This window comes from Sapajus apella, unplaced genomic scaffold, assembly GCF_009761245.1.
Source record: "Sapajus apella isolate SASKATOON/1434 unplaced genomic scaffold, GSC_monkey_1.0 scaffold35, whole genome shotgun sequence".
Lineage (NCBI taxonomy): Eukaryota > Metazoa > Chordata > Mammalia > Primates > Cebidae > Sapajus > Sapajus apella.
Window position 1 is genome coordinate 685,137 of NW_022436975.1, and position 16,707 is coordinate 701,843.

Genomic DNA, 16,707 nt, shown 5'->3' on the forward strand with positions numbered 1-16,707 from the left:
TAGAAAAAACAACTTTAAACCAACTACAGTTAAAAAGGATAAAAATGGGCATTACATAATGACAAAAGGTTCAATTCAACAAGAAGGCTTAACTATGTTACACATATAAGCACCTAACTTTGGAGCACAGAGATTCATAAAAAAATTCTTCTAGACCTCTGAAGAGACTTATACAGCCACACAGTAATAGTGGAAAGCTTTAACACTATACTGATACTGTTAGATAGATCAGGAAGGCAGAAAACTAGGAAAGAAATTCAGGACTCAAACTCAACCCTTGGAACAATTCAACCCAATGCATCTACAGAATACTCCACCTAACAACCACAGAATATACATTCTTCTCATCTGCACATGTAACGTACTCTAAGATCAACCACATGCTCAGACACATCACAAGCTCAATTAAATCAAAATCAAAACCCTACTCAGACCACAGTACAAAAAAAATAGAAATCAATACGAAGATCTCTCAAAACCACATAATTTCACAAAAATTAAACAACCTACTCCTAAATGATTGTTGAATAAACAACAAAATTAAGGCAGAAATAAAAAATTATTTTTCAGTTAAGGAACACAGGGACACAACATATCAAAGTCTTTGGGATGCAGCTAGAGTAGTATTAAAAGGAGAGTTTATAGCACTAAATGCCCACATCAAAAAATTAGAAAGACCTCAAATCAACAATCAAACATCTCATATAAACTAGAAAAACAAGAACAAACCAAGGCCAGGTGCAGTGACTCATGCCTGTAATCCCACTTTGGGAGGCTGAGGCAGGAAGATCACCTAAGGCCAGGAGTTCAAGACCAGCCTGGTCAACATGGTAAAACCCTGTCTCTACTAAAAATATAAAAATTAGCCAGGTCTGGTGGTGTCTGGCTGTAATCCCAGCTACTCAGGAGGCTGAGGCAAAAGAATCACTTAAAACTGGGAGGCAGAGGTTGTGGTGAGCTGAGGTCGCACCCCTGCACTCCAGCATGGGTAAGAGAGAGAGACAAGGTCTCAAAAAAAAAAAAAAAGTTCAAAGGAACATTTGTCAAAATAATAAGAGACACCTACAACAAATCCACAGCCAACATCCTACTGAATGACGGCAAAGACTGGAAGCATTCTCCATGAGAACTGGAAAAGACAAGGATGTCCACTCTCATCACTGCTATCCAACATAGTACTCGAAGTCCTACGCAGAGCAATCAAGCAAGAGAAAGAAATAAAACATATTCAAGTAGGAAAAGAAGAAATCAAACTACTCCTCTTCTCTGATGGTATGATTCTATACCTAGAAAATCCTAAAAACTCTGCCAAAAGGCTGTTAGAACTGATAAATGACTTCAGTAAAGTTTCAGGATACAAAATCAATGTACAAAAATCAGTAACATTTCTATACACCAATAACATTACAGCTGAGAGCCAAATCAAGAATGTAAGCCCACATACAACAGCAAAAAAATAATAATATACCTAGGAATACAGCTAACCACGGAGGTGAAAGATCTCTACAAGGAGAACTACAAAACACTGTTGAAAAGAAATAAAAGATAATAAAAATAAATGAAAAAACATTCTATGCTCATGGATTTGAAGAATCAATATTGTTAGAATGGCCATACTGTTCAAAGGAATCTACAGATTCAATGCTATTCCTATCAAACGGCTTATGTCACTTTTCACAGAATTGGGAAAAAACAATTCTAAAATTCATATGAAACCAAAGAGCCCGAATAGCCAAAACAATTCTAAGCAAAAAGAACAAAGCCAGAACATCATATTACCCAACCTCACTAAAACTACAAGGCTACAGCATGGTACTGGTAAAAAGAAAGAAAGAAAGAAAGAAAAGCAAAGAAAAGGGAGAAAGGAAGAAAGAAAGGAGAGAAAAGGGAGGGAGGGAGGGAGGAAGGAAGAAAGGCAGGCAGGCACGAAGGCCAATGGAATAGAATGGAGAACCCAGAAATAAAGCCGCACACCTATAACCATCTGGTCTTCAACAAAGTCAACAAAAATAAACTATGGCAAATAGATGCCTCGTTCAATAAATGTACTGAGATAACTGGGTAATCATATGCAAAAGAATGAAACTAGACCCCTACCTATCACCATCTACAAAAATTAAGATGGATTACAGACTTCAATGTAAGATTTCAAATTATAAAAATCCAAAATCTAGGAAATACCCTTCTCAATATCAGCCTTGGCAAAGAATTTATGACTAAGTTCTAAGAAGAAATTGCAATGAAAACAAAAATTGATCAGCAGCACCTAGTTAAAGAGCTTCTGTGCAGCAAGAGATACTATCAAGAGGATAAACAGACAACTTATAGAATGGGAGAAAATATTCAAAATATTCACAAACTATGCACCTAACAAAGGTCTAATATCCAGAATCCATAAAAAACGTAAACAATAGGTAAAAAATGAGCAAAAGACATGGATACTTTTCAAAAGACATATAAGCAGCCAACAAATATATACAAAAAGGTCATCATAGCAAATCATCAGAGAAATGCAAATGAGATACCATCTCACACCAGTCAGAATGGTTTTGTTAAAAAGTTAAAAAATAACAGATATTGCCAAGGTTGTAGAGAAAAGGGAACACTTATACATTTTTGGTAGGAATGTAAATTAGTTCAGCCACTGTGGAAAGCAGTCTGGAGACTTCTTAAGAAAGTCAGAGTTGAACTGTCATTAGACCCAGCAATCCCATTACTGGGTACATATGCAAAGGAAAATAAATCATTCTACCAAAGAGACACATGTTCCATATGTTCACCACAGCACCATATACAATAGCAAAGACATGGAATCAACCCAGGTACCCAACAATGATGCACTGGATAAAGAAAATGGTACATATACACCACAGAGTGTTAGGCAGCCATAAAAAAAGAATGAAATAATGTCCTTTGCAGCAACATGGATTCAGCTGGAGGCCATTATCCTGAGTGAACTAATGCAGAAACAGAAAAGCAAATACTGTATGTACTCACTCATATGTGGGAGCTAAACACTGAGTACACATAGACATAAAGTCAGGAACAACAGACACTGGGGAACAGGAGAAGAGGAAGGGAGGAAATGAGGCAAGAGCTGAAAAACTACCTACTAAGTACTATGGTCAGGACCTGAGTAACAGATTCATCTTTACTCCAAATGTCAGCACTATGCAATACACCTTTGTAACAAACCCGCATTTATACCTCCTGATTCAAAAATAAAAGCTGAAAAAAAATGAGGAAAAAAAAAAAAAAAGGTATATAGACTAAAATTGGAAAAGAGTACAGGGAAATAATATAAGTGATCAGCAGCTTTCTAACATATACTTTTATGCTATGTTGCAATTTTGAAAATAAATCAACAACTGAAACACATTAACAGGAGCCTTTCACCTGGCAAAATAGGTGCAGAATTCAAAAGCATACATTTTAAATCTAAAGAGAGCCAAGGCAACCCCACAGGCCACGTCCATCATTTAGGGGTGAAACACAAACCCTAGGATGTGGCTCCCCAAGATGCCAGGCCAAGGGAGCAGAGAGCAGGCCTAACTCAGCACACGTCCTATTCTTAATGCTGCTTTCACCTGTTCTTCAGAGATTCCAACTTCATAAATGTGCATTTCATGGAAACCCACAGGTTCTTCTTGAAGTGGACACATCTGAACAAATTAACACTTTATGAGGAGAGAGATCCAAGATGGCTAATCACTAGCAGCTCGGGATTATAGCTCCCAGTGAAAGAGCAGAGAATGAGAGGACGCCACACTTTTAGACGAATTTTTGTTGCTCATGCACCAGGAGATTCCCAGTGGAGGAGCCCCACAGGTCGCCAGCACGACTCTTGTGGCCGGCGAGGCGCTTTTGCCGCTGCCTTGGTGCGGCGGTTCTTGGTGCAGAGTCAGAAAAGCACCATCAATCTTAACGCTGCTGTTTTGGCTGGCGCAGTGGTTTGCTCAGATTTTAGCACTGGGAATCAACAAGTTGGGCGTCCACTCAGAAACCCAATTATAAAGACGGTAATTATAAAGACCCAGATGGATAAATTTATAACGAAGGGAAGAAACCAGCCTAAAAAGGCTGAGAATACCCAAAATCAGAATGCCTCTCCCTCTACAGGGGATCACAGTTCCTCATCAGCAACAGAACAAGGCCTGATGGAGAAAGACTGTGTTCCATTAGCAGAAGGAGCCTTCAAAAGGTGGATGAGAAGAAACTTCTGTGAATTAAAAGAACTTGTTATAACCCTATGCAAAGAAACTAAGAACTTTGAAAAAAGGTTTGACGAAATGTTAACAAGAATACACAATTTAGAGAGGAATATAAGTGAATTAATGGAGCTGAAAAACACAACACAAGAACTTCGCGAAGTATGCACAAGTTTTAACAGCCGAATCAATCAAGCAGAAGAAAAGATATCAGAAGTCGAAGACCAACTTAATGAAATAAAACGAGAAGACAAGATTAGAGAAAAAAGGATAAAAAGGAACGTGCAAAGTCTCCAAGAAATACGGGACTATGTGAAAAGACCTAATCTACGCTTGATAGGTGTACCTGAATGTGACAAAGAGAATGAATCTAAGCTGGAAAATACGCTTCAGGATATTATTCAGGAAAACTTTCCCAACCTAGCAAGGCAGGGCAATATTCAACTCCAGGTAATACAGAGAACACCACAAAGATATTCCTCAAGAAGATCAACCTCAAGGCACATGATCGCCAGATTCACCAGGGTTGAAATCAAGGAGAAAATACTGGGTGCAGCCAGAGAAAAAGGTTGGGTTACCCATAAAGGGAAGCCTATCAGACACAGCAGATCTCTCAGCAGAAGCCCTACAAGCCAGAAGAGAGTGGGGGCCAATATTCAACATCCTTAAAGAAAAGAACTTTCAACCCAGAATTTTACATCCAGCCAAACTAAGCTTCATAAGCGAAGGAAAAATAAAATCTTTTGTGAACAAGCAAGCACTCAGAGATTTCATCACCACCAGGCCTGCTTTACAAGAGCTTCTGAAAGAACACTACACATAGAAAGGAACAACCAGTATCAGCCTTTCTAAAAAATATCAAAAAGTAAAGAGCATCAACATAATCAAGAATTTATATCAACTAATGGGCAAAACAGCCAGGTAACATTAAATGGCAGTATTAAACTCACATATATTATTATTAATCCTAAATTTAAATCGACTAAATCCCCCAATCCAAAGACACAGACAGGCAAAAAAAGCCAAAACCCACCGGTAGGCTGCATCCAGACCCATCTCACATGCAAGGATACACAAAGAATCAAAACAAAGAGATGGAGAAAGATTTACCAACCAAATGGAGAGCAAAAATAAACAAACAAATAAAAAGCAGGAGTTGCTTTAAAGCAACAAAGATCAAAAGAAGCAAAGAAGAATATTACATAATGATAAAAGGATCAATGCAACAAGAAGAGCTAAAGATCCTAAATATATACGCACCCAATACAGGAATACCTAGATAAATAAGACTCATAAAGAGACTTAGACTCCCATACAATAATAGTGGGAGACTTCAACATCAATATTAGACAGATCAATGAGATAGAAAATTAACAACGATATCCAGGATTTGAACTCAGATCCGGAACAAGTAAACTTAATTAACATTTATAGAACTCTCCACTTTAAATACACAGAATATACACTCTTATCAGTACCACATCACACCTATTTACAGGTTTAAATGAAATATTGGTTGGCTGCTTGTTTGTTATTTTCTTCCCTCATTTTTTTTTTTCATGTCTCTATTATTAAGCACAATTATAGGCATATCCATTTTAGACTGCATTCTAGCCCAGGCAATAAAGCAACACCCCCGTTCTCTCTCCCTCTTCCTCCTTCTCTTTCTTTCTCTCCTTCATTCTTTTATTTATTTATTTATTTTTTTTTCTTTTTCTTTCTTTCTTTTTTTTTTTAGAAAAACAAAACAACAACAAAAAAAACACACTTTATGAGCCAATGGGACCCGAGAGCAGGGCTAGTGTTCACTCACCTATGTCTCATGATTTGAACGAAGTCCTTGCTCTTTAACTGGAAGTACAGCTCTGTCATTGCCTCCACACGACAAAGTACCACCTCCAGACAGAGTGTTTTCAACACTCCATGAAATTTTGGTAGCAGAAAGAACACAGCATTCATGAACCTGGGGAGCAAGAGGACTGGTGAGAGGAGGGCCAAGGACCCTCCTGCCCCAAGAGGCTCCCTGGACAGCCCATACCTGTCTGCAAGAGGAGGGAAGCTCTTGGTCACTTTGTTCAAGCACACAATAAACTTGTCCTCCATAGTATTCTGATGTTGTTTCAATTGTTTCGCAACTAGTTCACACAGAGACTCCTCCAGTATCTGAAAAATTAAGTTTATTTTCAAATACACAAAAGTGGAAACGTAGGTTAAGCAGCTAAGTAAGGTTTATCTTGAGTATTTAAGTGAGCCCAAGGAAGGTGTTCAATGTTATCACCTACAACAAGCTAAGCTAAATATTGTTTGAGACTTATTTTATGATGTTCAGGTTTCTGATGAAAAATATTCACATGGACTAGAATTTTCAAACAATTCTATTCACATAGCAGTCCTCATCACTGCTCACACCCCACCTCTGTTCACCAAGTGTTGCTACCTACTGTTATATATTCGTCTGTATACCATCTGTTTCCTCTCCCCAAATGCCGGCTCCCGAAGGGCAGGGACGTGACCTATGCTGTTCCCTACCGCATCCCTAGAACCTAGAACCAGAATGCCCTCAAATGTGCGCCACACAGAGAAGCACTCGGCAGCTTCTACTGGAAGGAAGCAACAGAAAACACTGCTGTCCTTCATGGCTCACCTGGTTGCTCACAAACATCAGAAGGGGGCACAGGAAACCCTTTCAAAGATACGAAGACTGAACAGTTTTTCAAAGCAAACTCACCACAGACTGAGCAGCCCAAATCTGAAAACCTAGAAGCCTCCAAAATGTGAAACATTTTGAGCCTCAGCAACAAAACGTTCACTGGAGGATGTGAATTTTGGATTATCGAATTAGGGATGTTCAAACAGGAACTACAATGCAAATAGTGCAAAACCAGAAACTGGAAACAATCCTGGTCCCAAGCATTTTGGAAAAGAGATACTTTTCCAAAATAGTATGAGATTATTTTTAAATTATGTTTAAGAACAATCCTTAATACAAAACCACAAATATTTCAATGGCCTGAACCCCACATAGAATACGGTAGTTAGTACTGCACTACCGAGGTAGGTAGTATTGTACTACCGATTCTTTTTATTAAAAGTATTTAATACCACAACACAATGAAATGGTCACAATCTAGCAAGTAAAGAAAGCAAGTTGTAAAACAGTGTGAATAAGAGAGACCAAAGACAGTGGAGCTGTGTGCCCCAGGTACTGACAACTGTTGTGTAGGAAGAGTGTGAGCCTATCTTACTGAATTCTTTTTATTTTACATTTTTTGAGTGGAGTCTCACTCTGTTGCCCATGCTGCAGTGCAATGGCATGATCTCGGCTCACTGCAACCTCCACCTCCCGGGTTCAAGGGATTCTCCCGCCTCAGCCTCCTGAATAGCTGGGATTACATGTGCCTGCCACCATGCCCAGCTAACTTTTGTATTTTTAGTAGAGATGGGGTTTCACCATGTTGGCCAGGCTGGTCTCGAACTCCTGACTTCAGGTGATCTACCTGCCTCGGCCTCCCAAAGTACTGGGATTACAGGTGCGAGCCACAGCACTTGACCAATTTTTGTATTCTTTGTGAAGACAGGATTTCACCATGTTGGCCAGGCTGGTCTCGAACTCTTGACCTCATGATCCGCCTGCCTCGGCCTCCCAAAGTGCTGGGATTGCAGGTGTGATCCACAGCACTTGACCAATTTTTGTATTTTTTTTATGGAGACAGGATTTCACCATGTTGGCCAGGCTGGTCTCGAACTCTTGACCTCAAGTGATCCACCTGCCTTGGCCTCCCAAAGTGCCGGGATTTTAGGCAGGAGCCACAGTGCCTGGTTTCTTACTAACTTCTTTATGTTTACTCTGCTTTCCAAAGTTCTACGATAAGTCTTCATCACTTTCATATTTAGAAAAAAATATATAAAACAAAGTGTTTCTTATTCTTAAGTTGAAATTTAAGTCATGAGAGATTAAACCTCGGGATCTGCTGTAACTTACTCCATTTATGGTGGAAATGAAGCATATTGCATAGATTTAAATCTCATATTTAGGGATGTTCGAATCATCTTGTAAAAAGGTTCTACTAAATTTTAAAAATTTATTTACAAAAATAGCTGATAATCCCTAAAATAAATTGAAAGTAGTGTTTGATCTTCCCAAAGTGGTCTATTTCCTTGCAGCTTAATTTTATTTTAAATCCAAACAAGTCCATACTTGGTGACATGGACAATGGTCCAATCACAGTGCTGGGCCCACTGGTGCCTGCTCAGGACCACCCAGCTTCTCCTGAGCCTCTTCTCACCCAGCCCAACAGTGACTGGGGCCTGGAATGTACTCTGTCCTTTCTTTTAGGAGAGTAACTGAGCTGGGGGTACAAACTTGAGAATCACCAACAAAAAAGCAGTCTGTAAAGCTGTGAAGCTGGATGAGGTGGGCAGGGGAGCAGCGAGTGAGGCCAAACCAGAGCTGTGAAGGTGGTCAGGGAAATGCAGCTGAGGAAAGGGAGGAGAGGCTGCTACAAGAGGACGAAGGGAGCCAAGAGTGTCCTCGGGGTGTGACCAGCTAGGCCACCCAGACAGGCTCTGCAGCAGCAAGATCCCCAGTGTCCCACACAGTACCTTATCCTAGTGATTACGCCAGCATTGAAGACCCCGAAACCCACAACCCTGCTTGGGCAACACGGTGAAACCTTGTTTCTACAAAACTTCAAAAAATTAGCCAAGCATGGTGGTATATGCCTATAGTCCCAGCTACACAGGAGGCTGAGGTGGGAGGATGGCTTGAGCCCAGGAGTGTGAGGCTGCCATGATCACACCACTGCACTCCAGCCCAGGTGACAGAGCAAGACCCCCAGCTCTAAAAAAAATTTAAAATAAAGAATATGTGGCCGGGCGCGGTGGCTCAAGCCTGTAATCCCAGCACTTTGGGAGGCCGAGGCGGGTGGATCACGAGGTCAAGAGATCGAGACCATCCTGGTCAACATGGTGAAACCCCGTCTCTACTAAAAATACAAAAAATTAGCTGGGCATGGTGGCGCATGCCTGTAATCCCAGCTACTCAGGAGGCTGAGGCAGGAGAATTGCCTGAACCCAGGAGGCGGAGGTTGCGGTGAGCCGAGATCGCGCCATTGCACTCCAGCCTGGGTAACAAGAGCGAAACTCCGTCTCAAAAAAAAAAAAATAAATAAAATAAAAAAAATAAAGAATATGTGACTTCTTCATTCGGTCTTCTGATCTGAACATGCACTTCACTTAAACGTTCAGTTAGGCTGTCTCACAGTCCCGTCCAGTGGGCAAGGCAGCAGTACTGAGAGATCTCCTGGGAAGTCCGTGCTCCTGTTCAATAGCTACACCAAAAATTACAAGTGGAGGACTAGACTGAGAGAATTCAGCGCTCACCACAGCACCTATCTACCAGGACAATTTCCTCCACAAGGAACTCCTTAGAAACAAGTTCACAGTAATAAAAGCTGGTTAACTACTCTCATCCTGATTTTACATTACAAAGTTAGTTGCTGATCTCTCAATGTTCACCAAGTGTCCAAGGTGTTTAAAAAAAAATAACATCATAGTAATAAACAGTAAAATGTTAATAAATGCAGAGGCCCATTTTGTTTCTAATACCATACAGGAAATATATATATAAGTATCAAGGGTGATAACAAATCAAAATAGAGTAAGAGGTATTTATTGAAAACTGCATAGCACACTCACATTTTTTCTCTCCATAACATATCGAAGTATAAGTCCTAGAACTTCTGCTGCAGCAGCATACACTTCTTTATATTTTACAAAGGACATATTATTCACCAAAGCTTGAAAGTATCTACAACAAATAATGAAAAGACATATGCATCAAATAATCCATTCTGTTGTTCCACAAATATAAATGACAATTTTCCTTCTCACGTCGTACTGACAGCGTTGAGAAAATCTAAATATAGAATATGATGCAAATTCTGTGTACAAATGCACACATAAGCATGGATGTGAGGGCACTAATGTCACAACCAGAAAGGCGTAGGGCAGTCTGCTGTTCCATCATGCAGAACCACTGCAGCTGGACCCACCCACAAGGCTGGACAGACAGAAAGCTACAGTGAAAAGTAAGAGCTACCATCCAAGATCACGGGGCACTGACTCACTTTCAAAAGCCACCTACTATACCAGGACAAGGACAATAAAATGAGAAAGAGCAGGACCATACTCCCAGTGCCATGCTATGCGAGGAGGCTTCCCAGGGAGCCATGCATCCACTGTCAGCACTCAGGGAACTTTGCAAGGTTGTCCTGGTGTAGAAGCCAAAGCTCCAGCCAGTGACTGTCTAAAAGGAGCCGAGTTCCCACGAAGGCTGCTGCAATACTGGCTGTCTCAGTCCTGAGGTCACGCATCGTCTCTTGCACAGGTAAATGGTAATGATAGTGCTGGGGGGCCAACACAGAGGACCAAACAGAGAAAGTGAAACCCCCACAGGGATAGGAGGCTCAGATAGGGCAGATGGAAAGCCAGGGAATAGCCAGGACTCAAGACTGACTTCACAACCATTAGGAGCAGGACGAAGAAATAACCTTTTGTGATGTCTGGAAACCATCTTTCTGATGGCCTCTTGCCTTGGCATTTTGTGCCCAGCTGCCCTAGCTCCCAGGCGGGACGGTGCAGCCCAGTGTCCACCAACCCTCATGGTCAGAGAGCCCAGAACAAAGCCTCCTGGGGAACCTACGTTACTTTCAGGGGTAAATGTTCAGATATCAGTTTAGATATAAGACATACTTAACACCTCTCATCTGCCAGCATGTACATGAAAAAATTACACTAATTTTAAACACCTACATTTCTCATTTACTCCAAACATATTTTTTCTTCCAAAAAAATCTAAATCCAACTTCCTAAATTTAGGCGGCAAAAAAAATTTTTTTTGTACACATGGGGTCTTGCTATGCTGTCCAGGGTGGTCTCGAACTCCTGGACTCAAGCAATCCTCCCACCTTGGCTATTCAATGTGTTAGAATAACAGGCGTGAGCCACAGTGCCTGGCCCAGAAACATCTGTAACACGGGTCTGTCCTTAAATTTATCAACACTGAACTATACTGCAGTCTGTCAATCCAGCTGGGGTAAATGTGACCTAAAAGTGATCAAGCAAACACATACTCGCTACTCTGGATGCCACACTGTGGGTCATAGGGAGGCAGGTCGTTGGCCATCACGATGCCTAGCAATTGAATCCCTACTGAGTTGTCTTTAGAATTAGGATCTTTACCGGAAAACTTTTCAAATATTAACCTGAAACATAAGCACAAAAAAGAAAATTGAGACTGTTACATAATCAAATAAGAAGCAGGAAGACAAATAGAGAATTTTTTTTTTTTTTTTTTTTTGAGACAGTCTTGCTCTGTCACCCAGGCTGGAGTGCAGTGGCACAATCTCAACTCACTGCAACCTTCACCCACTGGGTTCAAGCAATTCTCCTGCTTCACTCAGCCTCCCTAATAGCTGGGATTACAGGTGTGAGCTTTCATGCCCGGTTAATTTTTGGACAGATTAAGAATTTTCTAAAGCTAATATTCAGGGTAAGAAATGCTTTTTCTTTATTTCTGTTGCCTCCCCAGGTCTAGCTTTGACTTTATAGAAATGCTTTCTTTTCTTGTCCCATATCCAATACCCCTGCTTGCTAACAACCCCCTGTTCACAGGTTACTCCAGCTTTGTAACATTGGCAATTTTATTGCTCTCGTATTTTAATTATTTGCCTAAATTCTCCCTTAGTTGATAGCAAAACTTTTTGAGAGTTGTAGCTTGCCTCAGGCTACACTAAAAGGAATTACTCACAATCCTACCTGACCCCCTACCTCCCTCTACCCTGTGGGCCAGTGCAGGGTAGTGCCCCTCCCCAGCGTGTGGACAGTAGAGGTAAGCTAAGGGGGAAGGCAGGGCCACTGGAGAGCATGAGACACACGCCTGGTGCCACACTCTGGAGGCTGTGGTATTTATTAGTAGTAGCAATAAATTATTTTCTTCCTCCTATCATTTCATGTAATTAAATTTCACTGTAATAACCATTTACCACACACTATGTTTTAACTCAAATTTCTAAACAATACTGCAAAAACCAGCAAACATACCTATAAGGGATGGATAAGCAATCCTTCCAGCACTCGACAAGGGTCTTTATAATTTCAAGGTTGTGTCTATACACAGCTCTTTTTGGATGAAAAACATGTTTCATTAGGAAATTAAGCAATCGATTTGCTAACACTTCATCTTTGGGGACCCCCTGAAAAGGTACAGAAATTCTATATTAACATGTGGCATTCCATTTTTTTTTTTTTTTTTTGAGGTGGGGTCTTGCTCTGTAGCCCAGGCTGGTGTGCAGTGGCACGATCTCAGCTCACTGCAACCTCCGCCTCCTGGGTCCCACATCAAGCAATTCTCCTACCTCAGCCTCCCAAGTAGCTGGGATTACAGGCATGAGCCACCATGCCCAGCTAATTTTTGTAGTTTTTACTAGAGACAGGGTTTCACCAGGTTGGCCAGTCTGATCTTGAACTCCTGACCTCGTGATCCACTCACCTCGGCCTCTCAAAGTGCTGCGATTACAGACGTGAGCCTGGGGAGGCATTTCTTAACTCAAGTTTATTTATAAAAGAAATCTGGCATTTTACAGAGGAATCCGGCTCCTTTTCAACGCCCTGTCTGTGATTTCTCAGAAAAAGGCAACAACAAAGGGGACCGGGCACTGCCAGCGCTGCAGTCTCAGAGATGTCATCCAGGGTGCACGATGCCAGCCGCCATCCCCCGTGCAAGTACCTCTGCATCCCTCCCTGGAGCCTCCATGCCTAGGACCCTTTATGTGAGGCCCTGAACAGGGGCTACTTCCAGGGCACAGGAGTGGCATAAAGGTACTTTCCCCACTCTGACTCAGTACCCAGTCAGTGCTTTCTGACTCAGCTCTTCCCCCATAAAACTGCAGAGCCTCTTGTTCAGGGTACCTCAACAGTGAGACAGTCCGTGTCTGTGCTAATCCACCTGGCTGTTTCTCCCTCTAGGGAGAAACAGAACAGGGGGAGTCTCCCTCCAGTGTTAGCCTCTCACTTCCATGACTCTAGAGTGAGCCAAGTCTTCACTGCAACCTTCTTTCTGGCTTGCTGTTGCTGTAATCAGCCACCCTGAGCCCAGCAGTTTCACTCTCTTGAGTTCAGCTGAGTTCTGACAGCTACATCAATCTCTCCCAACGGATCCTAAGTTAAACTAAATCCCTTATTTTTTCATTTTATTAAGCAGACTACCAAAGTATTTCATCACACTAAGACTAAGAAATGTAAATTTGGTTTACTGTGAAAAAAATGAGATAGGCGCATGAGAAAGCTCCATGTACTTTTTTGGGGGGCAAGGTGGGGATGGAGTCTCACTCTGTTACTCAGGCTGGAGTACAATGGCACGATCTCTGCTTACTGCAACCTCAGCCTCCTGAGTTTAAGCAATTCTCCTGCCTCAGCCTCCCGAGTAGCTAGGATTATAGGCGTACACCACCACAACCAGCTAATTTTTTTTTTTTCTGCTTCCACTTCACAGAATTTTCTTTTTAAAGTAGACATTGGGTTTTACCACGCTAGCCAGGCTGGTCTCAAACTCCTGACCTCAAGTCATCTGCCCGCCTCAGCCTCCAGAAGTGCTGTGATTACAGGCCCAAGTTTGTCCACTATATTTAATATGGACTGTTCCTACCATCTCCTCACAAGAAAACTTTTGTATGCTGTCAGTGTCCACAGTTTCAGAGGAATAGGCAAAGCTCCAACACACACGTCTGCATTGGTGGGTACCACATTTGCTTCAATATAACATGGTGTTATCATCTGGCAGCTGCTGCTTTAGCCCTCATTTTGCCATTACTGATATGAGGCAATACTCTGAGGGTAAAGAAGCTGGCACAAATGCCAATATCCAGGGACTTCAGTCAGGGCAGAAGTCTTCAGAGCCTCCCATTCAGGGTTGGCTGACATTCAGTTTACACACAGTTTTAACAAATCTGCAATCTAATTTCCAAGGCAAGTAAAGGCAGCAAATAAAACAAACACCTGACAGCTTCATAATAAAAGCAAGGTCAGAGGAAATACCATAGACAAAGAAAACAAAACAAAACCAAAGCAGGCTGAGGCCATTTGGTTTAGGAGCACACCAGCAACGTAGGAACTAACGCTGAAAACCGTAGCACAAGTCAGTCACAGGGACCTGAAGATTGTGTCAGGGGCTCTACAGGATATTGGCAAAGGATAACATATTAACATAAAAGATGCATCAGTGCTTACTGTTGGAGTGGCCAAGCCTGTCCATGAAAGAACGGTGGCCACTATCTCAACCACCATGTAGTGAATTCCTTCTCCTCCATTGTTTTCAGAAACAGCCAGCTGCAGCAAGGGGCTAAGCCAGTGCTTCGCATAAGGGCGAAAGACCTACAAGAACATTTAAAAGTCAAACATCAAAGAATGGTCCTGAGTAGCCAAAATATTAAAACAAGACTGTATCTTCCATCAGCTAAAATTTTATACTATGACTGAACCTAAATTCAAAATGGAGGTAAGCATGTTAAAGTGAAGTCATCTGCGTGGGCCCTAATCCAATACGACTGGTATCCTTATTAAAAAGAGAAAATTAGGACACAGAGACAGATCCAAGGAGGAAGACACGGTGAAGACACAGGAAGAATGCCTCTGACACACCACACGGTGCTCGAGGCAGCCAGACCTGGGAGCAGCCTGGACCAGACTCTCTCTCTCAGCCCTCGAAGGAACCACCTTACCAGCAGCTTGATCTCAGGCCACAGCTGAGTCCCCCCGCCCCCCAGTATGGCACCCTGGGATCACATACCCAGGGCATGAAAAGAATCAAGTTAGCCCTGAGGAAAGCAGGCCCTGCTGTATCCCTGGAGCAGCCTGTCAGGGGCCTCCTGACAGCCTAGCCATGTCTGCAGAGCTGCCCAGAATGGCTTCCTATGGAGCCAAGTGGATGGTGTCAGAGTGCCACTTAGAGCCCTTCAGTTGTTCCCTACTGCTCAATCAATGAGCCCAAGCCTCTGCATAGCCCTGGAGGGCCTGGCCTGGCTCTGGTCCAGACCACACTCCCACAGCCTGTGCGGTCAGTGCAGATCTGCTCAGCTCACCCAGGGGCCACCCCTGCTACACTGCTCCTACCCTGCTGAGTACAAACTCTCACTGCACTTCACCATGTCTAGTTCAAAGGCTTTTCCAAAATCGACCCAAAAATGCTCCAGCCAGACAAACTCAGCAAATGCCTAAGAGTTAGCTGTTTTTCTGATAGAGTTAACAGGAATATTTTCTCCCTCACCCTTTTTTTTTTTTTTTTTTTGCTACTATAAGCAAAGGATATTGGCAGCCATAAGAAAGCTGCTATTTTATACAAAGACCACTTCTAACTCAAGAGAGGTGAATTTACATGTGTTAAAAATGATGAAAGAATGGTGATGAACAAGTAGATAAATATCGGATAGCTAAGCAGATAACAAAAATGTCATGCTTTGTCCCTTTATAGTTCCCTTTTGTTGTATGTTTTTAAGTAGATTCATAGAATTGAAACTGATTCATTCACAGAATTGAATAAGCAGACTTATAGAATCTCTTCAAACAATAAAATAATCGATTACGTACCTCTTCTGTATTAACAATAAGCTTGGCTAAGAAGAGACGGATATTTAATGGAACTATTGGATTTCCCAGTTTGCCATGGAGAAATTTCATCCAAGGAGGAAGATCCCTTAGCACCGACTCCTGAAATAAAACACTCAAAATTACCTTAAAAAGTGAAATGAAATAATCTTACATTTTGATATTATGAGAAAACAATGACAAAGTAAGACATGAAAAACAAAAAATCACGTATATTTGATAAGCAGTTTGGTTTGGTCTTCAATATTAAAAGTTCGTTCTCAATATGATGCCAATGAATAGCATAAACAGCACCTCTTCTCCTGGAGGTGGGCCCACGCTTCTGTGCATGTGCTTCACCAGGGCAGTCAGGGGCGCCATGCACTCGTGCCGATTGAGCTCGTCCATTTCCAGCTCCAGCACATCAGCATGCACTGCAGGGTCCTGCTGCTCCTGTGAAAAGGAGGGCCCAGAAGGGCAGAAAGTACGGTTAACATTCAGTGGACGTGGCAGTGGAAGTGGGAGGCTCTTTCTGGGGCAACAGCATATAACACTTAGGTAATAATGATAATTTGGTAGTAATATCAAATACATTCACTATACAATTAATACATAGAAAGGATTTCATGTCTTCCTTACATCCCAGGTACATAGTCCCCTTGCCCCGTCTGCCGAGTTACTCCACAGGGTGGCTCCTGGGTCAGATGTCTCTGCTAAACTGACTTCTGGCCCCCATCTATGGTCACTCCCCAGGATGGCTCCTCAGGTCAGATGTCTCTGCTATGTTGATCCTGACCTGTCTGTACAGTCACTCCCCAGGGGTGCACCTCAGGTCAGAGCAACTTTGCTAGGTTGACCC

The 16,707-nt window shown here is 42.1% G+C and overlaps 1 protein-coding gene across 4 annotated transcripts in view; it reads right to left on the bottom strand.

Moving 5' to 3' along the window:
• The window catches only part of PRKDC (protein kinase, DNA-activated, catalytic subunit), a 183,684-nt gene that overhangs the window by 64,119 nt on the left and 102,858 nt on the right, over window positions 1-16,707 (bottom strand). For all 4 annotated transcript variants that reach the window (XM_032296353.1, XM_032296350.1, XM_032296349.1 and 1 more), the window contains exons 47-54: window positions 16,164-16,301; window positions 15,852-15,971; window positions 14,496-14,639; window positions 12,312-12,463; window positions 11,342-11,473; window positions 9,906-10,017; window positions 6,247-6,371; window positions 6,022-6,171 (exon numbers count right to left, since the gene is read on the bottom strand). In XM_032296353.1, the coding sequence (XP_032152244.1) occupies window positions 6,022-6,171; window positions 6,247-6,371; window positions 9,906-10,017; window positions 11,342-11,473; window positions 12,312-12,463; window positions 14,496-14,639; window positions 15,852-15,971; window positions 16,164-16,301 (1,073 nt within the window). The remainder of the gene's footprint in view (window positions 1-6,021; window positions 6,172-6,246; window positions 6,372-9,905; window positions 10,018-11,341; window positions 11,474-12,311; window positions 12,464-14,495; window positions 14,640-15,851; window positions 15,972-16,163; window positions 16,302-16,707) is intronic.